This window comes from Plecotus auritus (genome assembly GCF_963455305.1).
Source record: "Plecotus auritus genome assembly, chromosome: 11".
Lineage (NCBI taxonomy): Eukaryota > Metazoa > Chordata > Mammalia > Chiroptera > Vespertilionidae > Plecotus > Plecotus auritus.
The window spans coordinates 35,377,523-35,400,902 of record NC_137777.1 but is presented as its reverse complement, the minus strand read 5'-3'; the positions used below and the strand labels follow the sequence as shown (position 1 = coordinate 35,400,902).

Sequence of the window (23,380 nt, the reverse complement as noted above, 5' to 3'; positions counted from 1 at the left end):
TTTTAGGGAAAAATATTTTATTTCTCATAAATACAAAATAAATAATGTTCAAACATTTATTTAAAAACTGTTTGTTTCAAACTCCAGACACGTTATTCCCATAAAAATGTTTAAGATTAAGAGTCCCTTGCTAGTTCTCAAGCCTGATTAATTATAAATGCAGAATTCACTGAACTTTGATAAACACAACTCAATGACCTTTATCACCTGAGGAGTATGAAGAATAGGCAAGAAGCAAATTCAGAGTAAGGATTACCCTTGGAAAGGAAAAAGGACATGTTTCAAATATGGCATCACAGGTCTTCAAGGATCTTTGTAAAGTTGTTTCTTAAAACTAAGTGATTGTTTTCCTTCAGAGTAAAGTTCTTAAACTCAAAATGTAATATTAAAAGGCATTAAATACCCATCCATGCACAGTACCCCAATAAAAAGACCCTACACACAAAAATTACGGTACTCTTACCCTACGCATGGCTTCCTCCTCTTCTTGACGCTTTTCATAATGTGCAAAGTCATCAAAGATTGAGGTGGTATGCTTGAAGGTAGCAATTATTTTAAGCACTTGCTTAGCTTTTTCTAGGGGTACCTCTTGAGTGTCCCTTGAATTGGTAACTGGTTTGTTGTCATTATTTTCTAAGCGAATATGCCGTAATTGGTTATTGGGAACATCTTTGACAAAGATCCACTTAACTTCAAATTTGCCCTTCCACTTATCCTGAGACCAGACACCAGCATATGCATTATAGTCCACAACAGACTTCATTTCAGCCACTCCACAAAAATGTCCACTGCCATTAACACTGAAGAGTAAATAGAGTGGGCCTTTCCCATTCAGGGAACGGTAAGCTGCATCCAATCGCTTATTACCATGTTCAGTACTACACCAGATAGAGTACTTAATGGAACGGTGAATGTCATCCTCAGAATAGCTTTTAATTATAAACACACGTCCATTTTTCAGGTTCCAGTCAAAGTCTTTGGGATTATAGTTGTTTATGGCCTTTAGCTTTTCCAGCACTGGATGCACTTCTACACTAGAAGGTGAAGCACTGATAGGAACAACACCTAAACCAAAGTTTTCACCGCCTGCTCCATTGTTCTGGTTGAAGCCACCTCCCCTATTCCGAGGAGCTACCCAACGGTTCTGCAGCTGTTGCTGTTGGGGCTGCACTTGGTGAGGCTGAGCCTGTGGCTGAGGTCCTTGTTGCTGCTGTGGTTGTGGTGGCTGAGGCTGCTGTTGAGGCAGTTGGCTTTGCACCAATGGTGGTGGTTGAATTAATGGCTGAGGCTGCTGGATTATAGTTTGAGGAGGCAGAACTGGTTGGGTTGGTGGTGCCTTTACCACGGACCCCTTTTCATCCCAAGTTCCAATATTCATGTTGTGTTTTATAGGAGGTGGTGGCACAGCAGAACCCCCAATTCCTACATTGCCCTTGGGTTTAAGTTTCGGTTGAGGTTTGGCAGGCTTTCTGGCAATGGCGGCCCAGGAGGTTGGTTTAGGTGCTGCACTGCTAACTGGGGGCACACTATTGGTTGCAATGCTAGTCATACCACTGCTGCTCAAGGCTGTACCTACAGTTTTTGTCACTGCAGCTGTCAGGTCACCACCAATTTTCAGTCCAGTCATGCCTTGCTCAATACTGCTAATGCCGGGCACCTTACTCAAAGTATCATTGCCAAATCCAGCCTGTCCATCAGTAATAGCTCTCCCAAGAGAACTAGGTGGATAGCCATAACTGCTACTATAAGCAGAACTTTGCGTTGATTGTCCCTGAGATCCACTTGTCCCCCACGTAGAGAAATCAGCATTACCAGGAAAAAAGTTAAATCCATGCTGACCAAGAAATGGAGGGGTATTTCCTAATGCCCCAGGTTGACTAAACACACCATCTGGTATATAATGATGTTCTCCATTACTCATTTGTCCATAGGTTGTCAGATATGGCATAGGTTGGTCTCCAGCCGTGGACCATGCTGCTTCCCCAAGAGAATATGGAAATCCAATGGATGGAGCATAGTAACTAGGCATGTATGGATCTGACATTGGTGGATAGCTGTTACTCTGGAAAACAAAAGATCATAATCAAGAGCGAAAGTTCCTCTGAAGTGTAGGGGGGGAAATCTGAAAGATGAAAATTAAATAAATTTAGGTAAATAAAAAATAAATCCACCTGTTCCAGATAAGCAAAATTAAAGTTTCAAAACTAATTTTATCAACAGAAAAATTTGCTGATGAGTATTTTTACTTTAAAATGTTTATAAAATTGCAAGTTTTTTGTTACAGAGCTAGGGGTGGGAGAAAATTATTTTTGTTTAAAGAATCTGGTCCTCTACCACAATTTAAAAATACTGTACTTTCTACAAAAGATTGATTTCTAAATTTGCCCATACAAATTGATTATTTATAGCCAGCTTTATTTTAAGCAACTGGTGTCTACAAACAGGTATAATCAAGAATTAAACAAGCCTGAAAACTATGCCAATAATAGAGAAATTATAGCATATCTGTATTACGGGAATCCAGTTCAGCAGTTAAATTTTGAAATTTCATTATGAAAAATTAGAGAAATACACTCTGAGAAGCAAAGATTCAAGATTATACTTATAGCATGATCCAAATTTGTTTTTGTTTTGCCTCACTCAATTTAAAAAGAAACAAAACCAAATCCTTTGTATGGTTTCTTAATGGTAGGATAACAGGTGCCTCTTTGCTTTGTATTAGATTTTCCAAATTTTATACAATAAACATCATCTTCCTGATCAGAATTTTCATTTAGAAATTGAGTTCCTGCAATTTCCCCCCAGAATTACTTCAATTACATCAACTTTTATTTTGAATATTAACTAATCATTCAGTGATTTGTCAAAAACCAAGGTAGTAAATTCTATTTTTAAAAACTCAAATTTGTTATTACACAATGTGAAAAATAAAATATTTAAGGTTTTCTTTTGAATATGTGTTTCTTATGCCCCAAACAGGCCTAATAACAGATTTTCACAATTTGATGTAGGTGTGATTTTTAACGCCTCGAACAGAGTTAGAGGATTTGTAGAATAAGCAAGGTGAAAAAAAATTAAGCTAATATCCAGTCAGAAGAACTAGTATTTCTTTTGCAAGGGTCAAATTTTGAAGGCTGATAATTCACTTTATTTTTACAAATATTCTAAGTTTCCCAGAGCAAAGTATGTAACTGTCCCCCCCCCCCCCGCCCTTTTTTTTTTGCCATTCATCTCTTGGGACTATTCTAAAATGCTGCTTTTTCACTCAAGAAAGTACATCAATATAAATGGGAAACAAACATCAGACTGCCTGGAATTCACTTTAAATTATTTGTGTAAAGCCCAATCATTAAAAACTGAGATGCTTTATTGTTACTATTAAGTTTCAAATAAAGGTTGTATTTAAAATCATAATTATGACATAGTATTACTATTTCCAGTAAAGATTGCACTTAAAAAAAACAACACTCAATTCATACTATTTAAAGAAAAAAAATGACTTCATACACTTGATATGAAGTACATTTTACTATATTCATAACTGGAAATACACGTGTTACTATTTACTAATTTAGTTGAACATATTCGTTAACTATACATAGATTACTAACTGTATTTGAAAATATATTCCAACAATGTTCACAATATTAGCATATAAAAGAAATGAAGAGCATCTTTGGAACCACCACAGTAGTGCCATCTTTACCGAAATTAACAGTGGAAATTCTGACTGCTATATTTAAAGACAAAAATGAAAGCTCCTTGAGGAACAGTTCAAAATCACTAACAATGGTTTTCAATGAAAAAATTATTGAATTATTAAGTAAACTTTACCAGCCAATGAAGTTGATACACACACATACACACACAGTATAACCAACCAATCACTAAATTATTTGCTAAAAATAAAATCATGTTTCATACTGACAAGGAACCCACTGTGATATAAAACTCTAAAAAGCTTAATAAAAATGATCAAAAGTTCAGCTAGAATAATCTATATAATTGATTAAAAGATTTTTTAGCCCTAGTTGGTTTGGCTCAGTGGATAGAGTGTTGGCCTGCGGACTGAAGGGTCCCAGGTTCGATTCCAGTCAAGGGCAGATACTCAATCCCCAGTAGGGGGCATGCAGGAGGCAGCCGATCAATGATTCTCTCTCATCATTGATGTTTCTCTCTCTCTCCCTCTTCCTTCCTCTCTGAAATCAATAAAAATATATTTAAATATATGTATTTAAAAAAAGATTTTTAAAAATTATATTTTAAAATTTAAAGTTACTAGAGTTATTTATTACTAGAGGCCCAATGCATGAAAATTCATGCACTAGAGGGCAGGTCCCTCAGCCCGGCCTGCCCCCTCTCACAGTCTGGGAGCCTCGGGGTGGGAGGCGACCCGGAGATCAGGGGAAGGTGACGCCCCCATCACACCTCTGTTGCTGCCACTGCCGGCAGTGCAAGCCTCGGCGGCCCTGGTTACCTGAGCCTCGGGCGGCCCTGGGCAGCTGGGCAGCCGCCATCCGAGGCTTGCCTGTGCCTCGGGCCGGTCTTGGGCGGCTGGGGGGGGGGGGGGGGGGGGCTGAGGGGACTGGGGGACTCCGGAGGCAGGCATGTAGAGCGGCTGGAACCGCCTGGGGGCGGGCCCAGCCATGCGGCGTGCCTGTCACCCCGGAGGGCTGAGGGGACTGCGCGCCGCCATCTTGTGGCTGTGGGCATCGCCATCTTTGAGGGCATGGCAGCTGCCACCATCTTTGTGAGGGTGTGATGGTCAATTAGCATATTCCCTCTTTATTAGGATTAATTTTAACCAGAACACTTATTAAATGTCTAAACTATGATATAAGATACTCATTATAAAAGAAAACGTACAGCTAAAGACACAACACAGGGAAGTGAATAAATTCCCCATGAGGGAAGAGTAGGAGAGCTGGGCTAAATATGGAGGTAATCAGTTTCAAAGTTTTAATTTATAATGTTAGCACTGAAACCAATATTCAGTAAGTTCTTATCTGGATGTGGGAATGGAAAAGCAGACCAGGTAGAAAGTTTTTAAGTTCATTATTCATAATAAAGTGTTTGTAAAATTATACTTATAACTTATTTTCAATATTCTTATTTCACCTTCAGAAATGCTGAATATTGCACAACAGTTACACATCAAGTTCCTAATTTATCTATACCTAAAGTATAACTCAGGGGTCAGCCAACAAAAGGTCAAAGAACAAATATGTATTTTAAGCTTTACAAGCCAAAGAGTCTCTGGTTGATGCCACATATTCAACTTTTGACAAAGTCTGCTAACTCAAGGGCTTTCTCAAAGAAGCAGCATGGACTGAATTTGGTCCCTGGGCCACAGTTTTTTGTCAATTCAGTTTTAACTGATTCTGTAACCTGTACAGATTCCTAAAAGAAGAAAGTCCCCAACCTCTATTACTAAATTAATGTGGAACAAATGTCTGCCAATTGTTACCTCTGGGGCTGGAATAGACCCAAACCCTTTGAAGGCTTTGATTAGATATCTTGTCAATTATTTTTAAAATCGTGATCTTTTTTCTACTCCCTAAATTAGTGATTTGGCCAAAATAACAAGTTTAAATTACTTTAAAATGTGTCCCATTAGTCATATCTGCCTATCAAACAAACAGCTCAGGGTAAATAAGCAGAGAAAGCTGTCTGCAGTGCTATTATCACATACAGTTGTTGAGAATGCTATATAATAAAACTATAATATGCAAATCGACCAAACAGTGGAACTACCAGTTGCAATGACGCACACTGACCACCAGGAGGGTAGACGCTCAACGCAGAAGCTACCCTTGGTGTTCAGTGCACTCCCACGGGGAAGCGCCACTCAGCCTGAAGCTGGACTCACGGCTGGCGAGCCCAGAGGCGGTGACAGTAGCCTCTCCTGCCTCCACTGCAGGTGGGCGGTAAGAAGCAAGGGGTCCTGGACTGAGAAAGGGATGTCCTAAGCCAGCAGTCAGACATCCCCCAAGGGTTCCGGACTGCGAGAGGGTGCAGGCCAGACTCAGAGACAACTCCCCCTGAGGGGTTTTTGTGCACCAGGCCTCTAATATTGGATAAATGGCCCGCTTTCTCCAGTTTATCAAATGCTAACCGTTTATTTTCCAGTTCTCTCAGTAGTTTTAGTTGAATGAGATGTTTTTTCCTAGCTCTGTGTAAGTAACTTAAGCAAAGGCTTCAGTTTGGATTCTAGCAGAAACAAAACTGTAGGAAACTAAAGTCTGAATAAAAAGATATGGCCAACACATTTTGAATAACTAGAGCTTTGATAATAATTGGAAATATTCTTTCATGTTTTGCTAAATTTAAAATTAATTTCTAATTGCTAGCTAAGTGGAATATCAATTAGAGGAATGTACCTTGGTAGTGGAGAAAACAAAATTTCTAATTCCTGATAATGGAAAATAACTCAACACTTACTTTTTTTTTCACCTTTTACTTAAAATGTGATTTAATGAGACATAATCAATTTCAGTTTATGTAAACTAATAGCTTTAAAATAGCTTATTCATATTTCAGAAAGTGACCAATAGTGAAATTTTACTATTCTTTTTTTAAATATTTTTATTGATTTTAGAGAGAGGTTAAGAGAGGAGAGAAACATCAACTGGAGAGAGAAATGTCAATCAGCTGCCTCCTGCAGGCCCCCCCACTGGGAATCAAGTCCACAACCCTGGGCATATGCTCTGACCAGGGACCTTTTGGTGCATGGGACAACACTCAACTAACTGAGCCACACTGGCCTGATCTACCACATTCTTTAAAATTTACCACCTTTAAATAAAGTGATATAAAACTTTTGAGATTTCCCTTATATTTAAAGAACGAATTAAAAGGGGAAAATAATAACATGTACCTATAAAAAGTGATATAATTACCAATGGATAATTGAAACAGATGCATAAACCCTTTACCCACAGCACAAACTTAGAAACACTCCCTGAGAAGTCATCTATCTATCTATATAAAAGCCTAAGCGACCGGTTGTGGAACGGTTGACTGGTAGCTATGACGTGCACTGACCACCAGGGGGCAGACGCTCCACGCAGGGGCTGCTCCTTGGTGGTCAGTGCGCTCCCACAGCGGCAGCACCACTCAGCTGTGGGAGCGCACTGACCACCAAGGCTCATGGCTGGTGACCTAACCAAGTGGTGGCACAGCGCCCAGCCCAGGCTCGGGCTCCTCCCAGGCTGCCTGCCATGGCCTGATTCCTGCAGTCCACACCGAGGGACCTCACCAGTGCACAAATCCATGCATTGGGCCTCTAGTTTAATATAAGGTTGAAGTGAAACCATAAGGCAACCAAATTCTAATCCCAGCCTAGGCACTTATCAGCTAAGTGAAAGTAGCCAAAATACAACTCTGAATTTTTTCCTCCTCTATTCAAAGGAAATAAAGATACAGTGCCTACGACACAATAAGTAGTCAACAGTTATATTTATTGATACAACTCAACCTGCCTCTTTAAACTGTAACTTAACCATCAAGCACATGTGTATAGTTTGAAAGCTAGTCCAGTTCTTAAGAGTATAAAGTCCTGGCCCTGGCCAGGTGACTAAGTTGGTTAGAGCATGGTCCATTACAGCAAAAGGTTGTGGTTTTGATTCCCAGTCAAGGCACATGTCCAGGGTTGCGGTTTCAATCCCTGGTTGGGTGTGCTTGGGAGACAACTGATTGATGTTTCTCTCTCACTCTGATGTTCCTTTCTCTTTCTCTCTCTCTTTCTCATCTATCTCATCAATAAAAACATATACTCAGGTAAGAATTTTAAAAAATCAAAAACAAAAAAAGGTATAGTCAAGATGTGATGTAGTAGGCAAGGATGGGGGTCAATTCTGTACAGTTCCACTTTCTATGTCAGTGATCTCACTGATCATTAATTTCTCTAACCTTGGTACTTCATTGGTAAAATGGGGATAATACCTGCTGCTCTAATCAACTGTAAAGATTTTTTTAAATCTTTAATTACAAAGTGCTGTATTAAAATATAGATTAAGCCTTTACCTTTTTTAATTTGAAAAGTAAAATATACAAGATTAAAAATTCTTCTTTAGAATTTTGAAATCATTTATAATTACTATCCCATAGCCCGCAGGCCAATTGTTTTTATATTATCTCAAAGAACATCTGAACAGTAAGAAAAAGTTTATGATCACTGTTCTGACCTGAAGACATTTTAATACAACTCAATTATAACTGAGTCGTTTATTTTGTGTGTGTTTTGTTTTAGTTAAAGTAAATTAATATCCATTTTTGCTTCATAAACACCCAAATTTCCAAGGGAGAACACTGTACAATGTTTCAGAAGTTCAATAAAAAAGACTTGAGGCATTATCCTCCAATGTCAGCACGTATGTACAGAGGAAAAAAAAAAACCTGCTTTCCCTTAAGAACCTGAGGTACTTCAATCTCCTGAACTCATTTCTGAATAAAAAGTAAAGGTTAGTCTACTTTTAATGTTTACCTGTATTTTCCTCAAATATTTTAAAAATATTATTGTACTTTAAAAAAAGGATAATTTATGCACATTAATAAAAATGTCGTAAGAAAATGTACTCTATGTCATAGTCAATTAACTTGACATTTCAACCATAATATTTCCTTCCTTAATTCTGAAGATTACCTAATTCACATTCAATAAGTATTTAATGAATGCCTACTATGTAACAGATTAAAGTGCCAGTTACTGGAGACAAGATGAAAAACATGGTTTCTGACCTAAAGGATTTCACAGGTCTAGGGGGAAGACATATTTACCCTACAATTTGATAAGCACTATAATGGAAGTACAAACAAAGCAAAACCAACACTCTAGCACAAAGAGAAGGAAGGGTGCAAATAACTGGGAGAATCAGAAAAGACTTCAGAAGCAATAGACACAGGATTCTGTGTGTGGGTGTGTGCAAATCGTACCCATTAAGATTATGAAAGAAAATATTTATATTTTCTGAAAATAATAATAAGCCCTATTTCCCTGAGTAAGTTAGATGGAAAAAGCTGACCAAAGATGAGGCAGGAGGGATGTGTTGTGAAGTTGAGGTAAATTCTTTAATATGTCAATGGCACAAACTTCAACTTTAAGACTCCTGAGTGGCAATACAGAATTACCAGTTAGGAAATCATTCAAACAGGCAAAGATAATTAAAACCTTAACTAAGGGCAGGGACAGAAAATAACAAAATTCAAAGTATTATTCTCTTAGTTCTCTTTATCTCTTTCCTGATAAACATGACTAGGAATTTATTTCCTCATATATACAAACAGACAAATTCAAACTTCATTTTTCCAACTTATTCTTCCAATGTATATGGCACCTTTAATAGTACCAAGTAAACATGAATTTTCTGACCAACATAATTGTCCAATTATTCTGAGGAATTACAGAGAACTATTTTTTGGCTGATCTTCATTTTTACTTAAATATAGTGATCTTTTAAGAGAACAAAAAAAAATCTCTACACAGCAAATATTTTACATAAATTTTACATGCACATCCACTTCATAATTAAGCAAAATAAACTTTTAAGCATAAAATTTTTTTAAATAATTAAAAAATAAGACAATAAACACAAAACAGAATTAACAGAAGCAACAAAAACACACATTTCATAAAGCTTCAGTTGGTCTTGTCTCCCAACCTACTGGTTAAAGCCTGCATTTTGAAAAACCCTACCTTCCTTGCCAAACAGAAACCTCCAATTTGACTATACCTAATATATATCCATATAACAGAGAACTAATTTTAAAACCAGGAATTCATTCACTTGTAAATTAATATAAAAATTATTCTCTATGCAAAGTGAACACTAGAAAACAGAAGAAATATGCTGCCACAGAAGACCAATAGCCTGGTTTAAAGTATCCCTGGGTTTGATGTGAATTAGATCTAAGTATATAAAACAATTTAAATTAACCAAAAATATTAAACACCTTTCCAAACGAATGATTCATTTTTCTTATTTATAATATTAAAATCAAATGATGAGATTTAATTTTAAAGTCATACTGCGTATTTATAATTGAAAATTTTAAAAATTAAATAATTACTTCAGGTAGGTCAGTACAAGGACCTACAAATACTTGCAGAACTTTATATCTGCCAATAATTACCTGACATATTTCACCAATAAACCCAGTATTCACTAATCTGTTCTAAAAGGTCAATTTTTTTAAGTTTTTAAAATTTCAGTTAAGTAATTATAAGTTAAATTCTTACAACTTATTTCAGATTTCAGATAATTTTCCATTTTTCTTTTCAATAAACCCAGTATTCAATATTCAATAATTATAGTGCTCTTTAAAAGGTAAATATGGCCTTGGACAGTGTGGCTCTGTTGTTTGAGCATATCATCCCAGGTACCAAAGGTCACTGGTTTGATTCCAGGTCAGGGCACATGCCTGGGTTTTGGGCTCAATCCCCAGTAGGGGGCGTGCAGGAGGCAGCTGATTGCTGTTTCGCTCACAATGATATTTCTATCTCCCTCTCTCCATCCCTCTAAGATCAATAAAACATATTAAAAGAAAAAAAGTAAATATGTACCTTGACTACACATAATTATTTAGTATTACAGAAAGATAACTGCTGAAAACCTATTCACTAATACTGGCAAGAAGAGGGAAGTAAAGTACAGCCTTACTGGTATTAAACTTTAAAACCTTTCTTGAAATAGCACATGACTATATTGATTCACATATCATGAATTAAAATGATTTAATTAATATAAAGCATAAGATCTTCCACTTAAACATCACATTAAAACAAGTCTTTTATAGATGTTTTGCCAATATTAACAAGGAAGCTTTTATGATACAATTTAAAAATTGGATTAAGGTAAATGCATTTATAGTCTTAAAAATTAATTTTCCAACACTTTAAAATATTTTACAAGTGAAATTTTATGCAAAATTCCAATATAAAAGAACAGATAAAAAGCAAAGCAGAGCTCTGGTTGCCACAAGGGTGGGATCAAGAATACCCTCCCCCAGTCTCCCCTAGGCAGACCTGAAGCACCTCTGTGGAATGCCAAATAACCAATCTTCTAAGTCCCTGTGACAAATGAATTATAAAATATCTGTTACCAAGTAAAGCGAGGATTCTTATGGTAGCAATTTTCAAACACTTAAAATCTATTAAAATTTCTTGAAAACAGACTTTGAACAATGAAGACAGTGGATCTGCATAATATATCCTTATAATAGAAATTCATTTTATATTTTAATCAAGTATAAAAATCAAGCAGCAAAAACACCCACAATTCAATTATTTAGACCAAATAAACTTCTCAAACTTATCTGATCATAAAGACATTGTAGGGGTAATATCTACTACACCTCATATCAGGATTTCTCGAAAAGGTTGGAAAACACTGCCATAAGGGGTATTAATTGAGGCCACTATATGGACCCAAATAGAATACTGTATGTTTCTTTTAAAACTTGCACTACAATTGTCCAACAAATGATCTTCCCTATTTTCCAATTATATATTCTTTCACAACATTTAGGTAGAAAGTAAATTTACTGAGATTATAAAGTAGATTTCATAAATGTGAAATGAAATTTTTCATTCATAAGAGTAGCCAATGCTGAGACCGGTTTGGCTCAGTGGATGGAGCGTCGGCCTGCGGACTGAGGGGTCCCGGGTTCGATTCCGGTCAGGGGCATGTGCCTTGGTTGCGGGCACATCCCCAGTGGGGGGTGTGCAGGAGGCAGCTGATCGATGTTTCTCTCTCATCGATGTTTCTAGCTCTCTATCCCTCTCCCTTCCTCTCTGTGAAATATCAATAAAATATATTAAAAAAAAAAAAAAGAGTAGCCAAACTTCCATAGATTTTATCACCCATTTTTCTTCTTATTTATTTATTCTCTCCCAACATATGCTAGGACTGCAGAGCAACAGACAGAGGAGAGTGGTTAAAGAAATTACTAATAGGTTAAACATAACCATGACTCTCCACAGTCCTAAAAATAATTCTACATCCCACAAAATGGGAACTACTTTTTGTTCAAATTTGCTTTAAAACTATAAAGCTGTGTAATAACATTTGGTTCCTTGTTCTTTCATAGTTTTAAAAAACTAGAAGTTAAGATTTCAAGGTACATTTTTTTTCACATATCTTTCTTTTTAAGCAAAACAAAAGCAACTTCATTCCAGAATGTTCTCCCTAAAGAAAATGATTAATAATGAAAAATTTTTAAATTTCTAGTAGCAATATTTTTATTAACAAGTGGATGCAGAGATGGTATAGAGACCAAAGAATACCAGATTTTTAATGTTTACATCTAAATTATTCCTATATATAAATTCACAACATTTGTGAATAATTCAAACACACAAGAATCTCAAAAGCCAACAATTATTTGATTTGTTAAAATTCTCCAGGCCTACAATATAGAAGCAAGTGTTTATAAAGTCTTAATTATTTTATTTATATATATTTACCTATTCCCTCCATTACCAGGTTAAATTAAAACTTTAACTATCAATAAAATTCAAATAGGAATGTCTTATAAAGAAGAAAACACTACATTTAACCAAAAATGTCAGGCACAAAGTAGTCCTCTCCCACAAATTTCTAGCTAATTAAACCTTGTAATTTGCTTTGGCTACAAAGATATGACAGTGACACTAAAAGATTAAATTCTTTCAACATTCCAAAAAACCACACTACAACATATACTAGTAATGTTCCATGTTCAAATCTTTTATTTCATAATCTAGTTTCAGCTATCTATAATTTTTAAAGAACTCTTCTGTGTCTTCTGCAACTGCTATTCAGGTACACTAGATTAATTCATGTTATTGTTAGTCTCATTCAACTAAATATCTATTTGAGAAATCAATTTATACTAATATAAGTTTAATTCCCTAAATACGAAACTGTCAGACTTACCTGATTTGTCTGGCTACTTAAGTATGGCTCAAAATCATCATCATTTAGAGCATCTTTTTGATGAATGGAACCGTTTTGTACTGAAACTAAAAAACATATTTGTATTAGATGTGTTGTAATCATTATGAGAATCACAGAACAACCTAACACTTTCAGTATTTTTCAAATCAAGTCACAAAAAGTTATCCTGAGTTCTTTCTTTTTTTCATCTAAACACTCTCAAGATTAATTTAATTTTGGATACAAATATTCGTGCTACTAAAAAGTTACAAATCTTATATTGATATGCCTAAGATTAGAGAAATACAAATTATATATACACTTTCCATTACCAAAACCATAAAGTAAATATCCCAATTTCAACACTGTAGTAAGCAAACAGTTAAATTAAAAAATGTTGAAGGGTTCGCTAATGCTGTATTTGAATCTAAAATACCACTTCAAATAGTGTTGCAGATTTCTGAATGTTCTCTAACTTCGTTAAATTAAATCTATTACTTAGTCCAAAAAAGGTAAATAAATAAAGAACTTTTTTGATAACTAAAGTTACAATCAATATCTTAAATGTCTCCAGTTAAAAAAGTGACTAAAATTAACGAAGCAATATCACAATGAATAAATTATGAAAAAATTCTAAATTAAAATTACGAAGACTTTCACATGAAAATACAAATAAAATTCAGACACTAAAGACAGCCATGATTACTCTTGCAACACACAGGAAAACCAATCAGAACAATTTATAATGCCATATTTGTCCAGAGATCATTTCCATAAATGCTCTACAGTTATTCTCTTGACACTGTCTCAGAGAGCTTTTGAGCAAATTTGAGGTAAGAAGATCCTGGGTTTGAATCCTAAGTCCAACACAGAAGTTGGGTGATCGATCTCTAGTTAGTGACTTAGTTTTTATAACTCTACTTCTCTGTTCAAGGAGGATGTTAATAGTACCTATCTACCTCACCTCAGAGTATTCAATAACAGTATGCAATAATCTTGAATATTATATAAAATATTACAAGACCCAGTTAGGATTTCAATTTACTTTAGGACCACAGAAGTTTACCAGGCTAAAACTTGCTGTGCTGTCTATGAAAATAGACTATTCTATACTACTTAGATATAAACAGTTGAACCTTTCTGGTGGATATTGACTTATCTGTTATAGAAACAACAAAAACACCCTCAATATCTGGGTATTTATTACTTAAAAATAGTGTCACAAAATATTACAATTTAATGTCAGAGGCAATGGATTTAAGGTGTGTTCCTTTGTAACAGCATACCATTTTAATTTTTCTTAATTTGAGTTTAAATCACCTATAATGTAATAGCGAGTTCACAATGACATGGGAACAAAAACAGGCGATATCCCTTGGTTCTTTGCCTCCCACTAAGTAGCAATGACAACTCAAGAAACAATGCTATATTGTGAAGCCTTCAAAGTAAACATACATTGCCCCTTAAAGACTACAAGAGAAACCTGATGGTCAACTTGATCCACTGAGGTGGTTTAATGCTATATAATAAAGATAGCACAACAGCCAAGGTTGAGCTAAATGTGCTCCCCAGATTTTAAACAGGTTAACAGCTACTAGAAATGAAAAAGAGATGGGTACCTTAGGCTATTTCTGGTGGGCTAATCATGTCAGCCCAAGAGATCCTAAAATACCTGTTTTTCTTTACCACTCCTTTATCAAAGATAGCTATGCATAATGTATTACCTCTTGAAAAATAATTCTTCACTACACTTTTGGACTAGTACACTAGTACTATTAGCACATATTTGAAACAGCCTCCCATTTCAAATCACAACCATCTATTTCTTGTATTTGTAAGATTCTCACAAATTTAATCCGCACTGCTAATGTGGTAAAAAGTGCCTGCTTAAACTTTATCTAAATACATACTACACTGCTATTCTTATTTCCTCTGTTCTATCCTTTCTCTTCTTGTAAGAGGCTGAGACTAAGAACAAAACATTCACACACAGTAAGTAAATAGTCTACAATCATTTGTAAGTGATGCATAAATGTCTAAGAAATTTCAAAAGACTACTCAAGGAGTTTGTCAAAGAAAATGTTTAATTAAACGTATTTTATGCATACTGACAAGTAATTTGCATTCAATTAAAGTCTGAATAAGAAGCGAGCCTTTGAGTTTCATAAGCATACATTTAAGAAATTCCACTGTCTTAAAGACTTTGGTTTTTGAACATTACTTAATCACAATTTAATGTCTTGGAGACTGAGAGCCATTAAATAGTAATGAAATCTAAGCTAGTTCCATAGTCTGTACAAGTTCTTCAGGGAAAAAAGAACAGATGACTTACATGATTCTTCGCTTGTTTCCTCTGCTCTATGAAGCAGAGTCAAATCAAGATAGAACATGGGCCTTAGGAGCCAGGTGATTCTTTGCTCTGGTCTGACTACATCAAGTTAGGAAAGTCAACAGATCTGTGCATCATGTTTTCCCACCTACAAAAACAGTGACAATACCATATACCCTCTATCTCCTTATAGGAATGTTTTGAGGATTAATAATAAAGCCTAAAATGACAGTTAAGTGCTTTGCAATCATTTCCAGAGGGGATATTGGAGAGGTTACAAAAGAATATTGCCAAAATACAAGGCATTTTCAACTACTTTTCTGAAACGCTCAAAAATAGCCCAATTTAACCTATGTCTTTGACATTGCAGTTGTACCAAACAATGTTGGGAGGGGAAGAGAGAGAAGTAAAAAGATAAATTACTTTCCATGTATCTACCTATTTATAAACTTAAGGAATAGGAAGAAGCAAGCAGTAAGGCCTGAGGGCTACTAAGAGCATGGGATCTGCCACTTTCTCTGTGGTGCCTGCAGGAAAAGGAGTAATACACTTGATCCAGCAAGCAAAAATCCTTCTTGTTAATAAATAAAAGCGATATAAAGTAAGTTTCAAATTATGGACCAATAGGTAACTAATCATCTTTAAATTTCTACTACCCTTCACCATGGCCAATGGTCGGCAAACCGTGGCTCGTGAGCCACATGCGGCTCTTTGGCCCCTCGAGTGTGGCTTTTCCACAAAATACCACGGCCTGGGCGAGTCTATTTTGAAGAAGTGGCTTTAGAAGAAGTTTAAGTTTAAAAAATTTGGCTCTCAAAAGAAATTTCAATCGTTGTACTGTTGATATTTGGCTCTGTTGACTAATAAGTTTGCCGACCACTGACCATGGCCAATAATAAGAACAATTCTAATATTTAACATAGAGTATACGATAGATGAATTTAAAAGGATTCAAACTTATAAACAAATAAACCTAGAATTTATACAACAAAAGAATTTTGCCTTACAAAGACATTGCTATAAAATTCCCTTAAAATTTTAATTTTAGTTCCTTTAGTGCATTTATGTCATTGAAGATATATAGAAAAACAATTAGCAGAAAATCAAAGACACTAAGGCCAGGTATAAAGCCAATGCTGTCGACTAACAATAAATCAGAGGAGAAACACAGCATCTCTGAAATCCTATGAACTGAAAAGGATCCTGCTTTCAAAACTCTGACACCTCCTCAGGACATGTATTTTTCATAAGTTCTAAATTCAAGTTTAATACTCATGTTCTTCGAATACTGAGGCTCTAAGTTCAAGAAAAATAACTTTGCTTTCTGCTTCATAAAAATAAACAGAATAACTGTAAATCAATTTCACTAGCTTGAAAACCAAGTCAGCTAAGGCAGAGTAGTTTTTCTTACACATATACTACTTGTATAAGTTCACTTGGGGGTGCCTTCTCCTTGTAATTTTTATGCAGAGGCATAATAATACAAGTAATGTATATGTGTATTTTTGCCCTTGTAGTATCTACCATTTTAAGGCATCTTAAGTGACTATCAATATTTTTAGGAGAGTAGCATTTTTCTCTCCTGCCATATCTTAGGCAATAGTCTTCCTGCATCTTAAAAATACCAGTAAGATAAATTGAGGCCCTGGCCAGTGTGGCTCAACTGACTGACTGTCGTCTGTGCACATGCTCCGGGGTTGCGGGTTGGATCCCAGGATGTACAGGAGGAGAAATCACAGGGGGTTCTCTCTCTCTCCCCCGCCTCCCTCTCTCCCTCCCTCTCAAAAATTAATAAAAAACGTATTTAAAAAATAGGTGAGGAAGGTGAAAAGAAACTCAGCAGATATAACTGCTAGACAGTGGACTACTGTAATTACAACAATCCTCATAATGTATTATAGGTTTTATGACTGGAATTACTCATTCTTTTTTATAGAGGGGAAATTCTGGTTCAAAGATGCACTGTGTTCAAGCTCACTTGGCAAGTCAGTGGCCGCAAGCAGTATTAGAACACAGATCTCCTAGGTAACCCAGTCCATCCTTCTATCCATGAATGAGATTATGAACTGAACAATAAAGGAGAAAGAAAATTTCTTGGCATAAAGAACTATCCAAATAAATATTTTGTACATGTACCTAAATACACCTAACAAAGGTGATACTAATAGATTAAAACAATGTTAATAACAAAAAATATTTACTTGTGATCAATATACAATATTACTTATATATAATTTACATCTATAATATAAAAAATGTCACTAGGACATATTTAAGTGAAATGACTATGTTATAAATCAAGTTTATAGTAATGGCTTATTCAATAGATTTTCTATTTTGTTTTGTCAAACAAGTACTTCATAGAACTTGCATACTTACCTTACAGCAAATTAACACAAAACACTTAGCATTTCAAATAGCCTTGCAAAGTGCCACCTCCCCAAAGATCGCTAGGCAATAATGGGAACAAATTTCACATATCTCCAAGTCTACATACCTCCTAATGGGGAGACTAGCAAAAACAAGTAATAGATCATTCTTTTTAAATTTACAAAAAGTTTTTTAAAACTCACTTAAAATAAACCAACTGTATCAAATTCTGAGGTTTATACTCACAACATAAAAAAATTCTAAAATTAAAAACTGAACTCTAAAAATTAAATTTTAGAATTTAAAATTTCTAAATGTCTATATACTCCAAGAAAATTTATCTTAATCAAAACAAAACAATAAATTGTTACTGAATACAGTGCCACATATCTGGAATGCATAAATTCTCAAATAAATTGTACATAACAAAGAAAATTAACTAAGCTGTGTATACAGTACCTATTCCTTTCAAATTTGCTATAGCAAATACCCTGAATCTAAAGAGCATCATAAAGAGATTGAAGTGCATCTAAAAGCTATTGTAGATCTTATTTTCTAAGTTAATACTTTGCTTCTAAAATAAAAAACAGGAAGCATAATCATGTTTAGTCTAATTTCAAGTCCTATTACAAACCGTCAATAAATATATCATTCACTGTAATGTTAATTGGCACTGTCCCAAGAAAGCAGTTATTGTTTCATACTCACTCATGTCACATGATCAATGTCATGTTTCAGTCAGCTGACTGAACTATTTATTCCACATTAGTAAATACAAAATACACTTATTTTAAAAAATGCGTTACTTTCAGTAGTACTTTCTTCTTTAAAAACTAAATAGCAAATCACATAATCAAATATCTCCTTCACAGTCAGTCCTTTCTAACATACCAAATTGAGTCCCACCTTGCAATCAGGACTACAAAGAGTGATAACATGCCTGCTCAGCTTTGATCTCTAACATAACTGACTTCAATAGAATCAATGATTAACAGTACAATTTGCACTAATGTGACATGGAATGCTATGGGGTTGCATGTTCCAAAGTAACCTAGACATGACAAACAAAATCTCCACTTATCTACATATATAAAGAAGTTACCCAATACAAGCAAATTGAAAAAATTTTTAAATGTTACTATAGTCAAAACACTACCACCTGAACTGAAATACAACTAAGTAGAACACTGTTTCTTATACCACTTTGCTTTCTATAAAATTGGCCTCAAAGCAAGGAACTACAGAAGTTTTGGAGAGCATTGGGCTGCCTTAGCCATGATGAATGTTTCTCCAAACCTACATTTCAAAAAAAGGGGGGGGGGGGGCAAAAACAAACAGAAAGACCCTCACACCGTTTAAAAAATAACATCGAACCAACATTGAAGAGTGAGATAAGAAATATCCAAACTCACCTTTATTTCCTTGTCCTTTAGGTCTCTGTAGCAAGACGAAAGGTGTCGTAATGTGAAGGGGGGGGAAAAAAGAAAGAAAAGAGGAAAAGTGTCTTAATCAAAGGCGCTATGGAAGACAAGTTATTTTAGTCCGCGTAGGAGTGAAAGCCACTCTATCCTCCATAGCCCCGGATTTCCCCACCACCCCAGTCTTTACACCTACTCCCGCCACTCGGGGTCTTTCTCCCGAGCTCGTCGGGCTCAGCCCCGTCGGCTGCCCTCGGGATGCGTCCTAAGGCCCGAAGAGCAGTCAGACCTTCCCCCGCCCCGCGGCCTCCCGCCTCCACCGCAGGCTCGGGGCTAGGGCGCACGCCCGGCCCGGGCGGCAGCGCCGCAGCAACTTGCGCCCGGGGCACCGTTATAGGGCCGGCAGCGGCGGCGACGGGGAGGAGCCGAAGCCCCACGCGAGGGTGGAGCTCCGAGCTCGGGCCTTCGCCGAGCCTGAGGCCTCGGCTCCCTCACCTGATCCACGCTAGTGGCTGACATTCTTCACCGCACCCGCGAGCCGCCGCCGCCGCCTGGGCCTCTCCCCGTGCACTCACAGCAGTTGGAAGCAGCCCTCCGCCGAGTGGACCGTGCCAGCCGCCGCCGCTGCCGCCGCCGCTCGCAGAAAAGCCGGAACGAGGGCCTGGCGCTCGGGAGTCGGTGGCAGGGGCCCGTCTCTTCCGCTTGCACGCTCGTCTTCCCCTCTCGCTCTCCGCTTCTCGGGGCCACAATGGCGGACAGACTCCCTGGTCTCACTTCCGCTCCGATCCTCCCTGACCTTCCGCTCTCCACTCTGACGTCCGCGCTCACCTCGCGCTTCCTCCCCCGCCTCCCGCCACCGGCCTGGGCTCCGCCTCCGCACGCCACGTCACCGGAGACCGGAGCCGCGCGCCGGCCGCTGCACGCATGCGCCACGGAGCGAGCGCGCCTGCGCGGCTGCGTGCGCCCACTTCCGGAGGTGCTTCCATGGCTTCCTTCTGCGCTGCCCCGAGAGTGCAGGGCGCGCGTGGGGCGGCGGCAGCGGGATACCGGGCCACAGGCGGATTCCGGGTTTTTCTGGCAGGAAGTTGGCCCGGGCGGGAGGCGCGGCTGCCGGGGACTGTAGTAGAGCCGGGCCGGCGGCGGAGTGAGCTTTGCCTTGTTGGAGCGCTGCAGGTGCGCCCGTCGGGCTGAGCGAACAGCGGTAGCCGGGCCTCCCCAGGAACCTTCGGAGACTCCAAAGCCACGTGCGTGGCGGGGTGAGTCAGCCGCCCTCAGGACACACTTGCTGGGCCGTCGGCACGAGCCAGCACGTGCAGCGAAGTGGCTGGGTTGGAGCTCTGGGCTCTTGACACCTAAAAGCAAGTAGGAGGTGAGCCGGCAAATGTTCGTTCTCGCCAAACCCCAGCAACATGATAGGAATATCTCACAATTCACCCGGAATCTGCGGAGCAGACTTTGCCACCCAATTCATGGACTTGTGTTCCCCTCCTGAGATGTTAAGTTGATTTTGATGAATAAAGTTAACTTTGGTAAAGATACGTATCGTTGCCGGACGTTGTTTTCCATCCTAAAAGGAGATATGTTTAAAGTAATTGGTAAAGTTACTTTTCTGGAAATTGGCATAAACCAAAACACCGATATGCAACATTTTGAAATTTGTTGAAATAACATCTTTGCAATCAAGGCAAAGATTCCTTGCCTAACAGGCGTGGTGTGGACTCTATATAAAGAAACAATTTAAATGACTAAATTCTCCCAAAGCCATCCAATAGGTGATAATTTAGAAAGTATAAAGTTGCTGAGTTATAGGATTAATTTTGTGGTTTACAATGCAGCAAGATTTTGGAAGCACTGATTAATAGTACTGGAACTTTGGGAATCAGCTATTTCATATCAATCACCAAGAGGCCCTTTCAGGTCTGGTCAGCTTCCCATGCAGTCCCATTTTGCCACATGTCCCAGGGACGCACTAATTTTCAATTCAGGCTGCTCTCTCTTGCCATTTCCCAAGAATTCCCCACCCTTGCAGTTGTTGATCTTAATCTCCCTAGCCCTAGCCCTAGCCCTAACCCTAACCCTAACCCTAACCCCTAACCCCTAACCCCTACGCCTAACCCTACCCTAACCCTTACCCTGTTTTCATTCCCATGCTGACCTTTGATTGATGGATTGGTTTTCCTCACCTGAGGACATGCACAGAGGAATCCACGGACTGAGCCAGTCTGGCTGGGCCCCTACAGACCTGTTTAGTTTGAGAGAATTGGCTACTACAGGACATGTTAATGAGTGGGGGGAATTGAAATCATATAAAAAGAAGTTTGTGAAATTTTTCAGGCCGTGTCTTTGATCCCTAATTATCTCAGTAAAAAAGCATGGCTTTGGAATCCAACCAATCTGAATTCTGGCTGGGCTAGAATTATAAAACCTTGGGAAAGTCATTGAAATTTTCTAAGCCTCAGTTTGCCAATGAGTAAAACAAAGGTCAGATACGTGTGATTTCTGGCAGAGAGTAAGCTTTCAACCAGCAGAGGTTATACACGACTAGTGTCTGGCTCCATTGCTAAATAATTCCAGAACGGTGGTATAGTTTGCATTCATTCAGTGTTCATTGTGTTAGGCACTATAATAATCATTTAAGTCCTCATAGCATCCTTGTGTGTTAAGTGCTATTATAGAAAACTGACACACATTGAGGTTAAGGAGCATGCTCAAAATAGCACAGCTAGTCACTGTGAGAACCAGGATTTGAACACAGGCAATCTGGCTTCAGAGCTTGTACTCCAGCCACTACACAATGCTGCCTGAGGGCTTGATGTTCTGGTGAGTTTCTGTTCACTTTCATTCTTGCCCCTCCAACTCCTTGCTTGTCCTTTCTTCTTGTGAGTTCTGCACTTGCACAATGGAGCACTAATTGCCATGAGATATAAACCCATTTAATATTAAATACTTTTTCAAAGTACATCTGGGAACTACCTAACATCATCACCACATTGTTCTCATATTAGGCCTAATATCCAGGTGGTATTTCGGGAAATGCTGATCTAGAGGTGAGACAAAATTTCACTTTTTCACAGGGCCACTGGTATATCAGCCCCCTGGTGAACACAGCACTCTCCGAGCTTGGAAAGGAGAGAGCAGACTGCGTTTACCCTTCAATCGCTTTGTGCCTTTATCCAGTGAACTGTCCTTCTGTACAACTCTACACAGAGGCCCTGTGCTTCTGCATGACTCCCTGTATCAGATCAAATTAGGTTCAGCTGCAGGTAGTCAGGCCAAGGCTTGGGCTGCTGTCACAGTATCAGGTATTGGGCTTCTAGCCTCTTGCTCCGCCATCCTCATGATAACCTTTCCCCCAGTACAAGATGGTTGCCCAATCTCCAGCCCTCAAAATCACATTCCTACCTGGGAAAAGAAAGATGAAGAAAGGCACATCGCTTCCCTTTAAGGACATTTTATAGAAATTGCATTTCCTATTTCTGCCTACCTCCTGCTAACTAGAACACAGCCGTAAGAAAATACCTAGTTGAAGGAAATGTGAAATTTGAAATTATATCCTGGTATGTTCTAGGTTGCCATGTGCTCAGGTAAAAGTCAGAATGTTTACCACTAAGGAAGACTGGAACAATAGATGATGAGAGATACATATTAAACTTGTTTTCTCACAACTTAGACTGGGCTTATGGATTTTGGAAAGGCACTTTGGAACCCAAGGAATGTAACTTTATGCAAATAAAGCCTATTTCCACATCTCATTCTCCCATGGGGGTTTCCGAAAACTTATTTCAGTGTACCCCAAGAACCTCATTCTCACGAGTGATGGGAAATTTGATTCTCCGGTAACACTTTCTCCCAGATTTATATTATTATTTAGGTTATATAACCCAGTACTGTCATTATTTTGTTGTTTAAATTGTTCCAAGCTTTGGCTATCAGGAGAAAAGGCTGATTTTTGTGTCCTTTTGACATGCCCCCATTTTTTTTTTTTCCAGCCTCCCACTTAGGAGCTCATTTCATTCATTCTCATGTTTTGTCCAAGAAATTTACAAAGACATGGCAACTTCCTAATCCAGCCTCATCATTTCTCATCTTGACTAATGCCTCTGAACTTCTTGCATGCTCTCCCATCAACCATCCTCCACCCTGCTGCCACTGGTTAGATCTTGTTGCCATACTTCCCTCCTTAAAACCCTTCAGTTGCCCTTCACCTAGAGCAGTTGTCTCCAAATGTCATTCCACTCATACCCTGAAACAGAAAAGCAATTTTGAGCATCATTCCCAATACAGCAAATTTTATATCTTATAATTTATGGTTTGCATTATAAATTACATCATAAGAAAAATTAAAATAT

General features: G+C 37.9%; 1 protein-coding gene across 3 annotated transcripts in view; it reads right to left on the bottom strand.

Moving 5' to 3' along the window:
• The window catches only part of YTHDF3 (YTH N6-methyladenosine RNA binding protein F3), a 36,944-nt gene extending 16,388 nt beyond the window's left edge, over positions 1-20,556 (bottom strand). The window contains exons 1-5 of one of the 3 annotated variants that reach the window (XM_080646982.1): positions 19,527-19,596; positions 19,026-19,050; positions 15,247-15,391; positions 12,915-13,000; positions 464-2,062 (exon numbers count right to left, since the gene is read on the bottom strand). In XM_080646982.1, the coding sequence (XP_080503108.1) occupies positions 464-2,062; positions 12,915-13,000; positions 15,247-15,304 (1,743 nt within the window). In that variant the 5' untranslated portion in view covers positions 15,305-15,391; positions 19,026-19,050; positions 19,527-19,596. Of the gene's footprint in view, positions 1-463; positions 2,063-12,914; positions 13,001-15,246; positions 15,392-19,025; positions 19,051-19,526 lie in introns of all 3 variants that reach the window. The other 2 variants (XM_080646983.1, XM_080646984.1) reach the window with 2 other exon arrangements.
• Between the last annotated feature and the right edge of the window lie 2,824 nt (positions 20,557-23,380).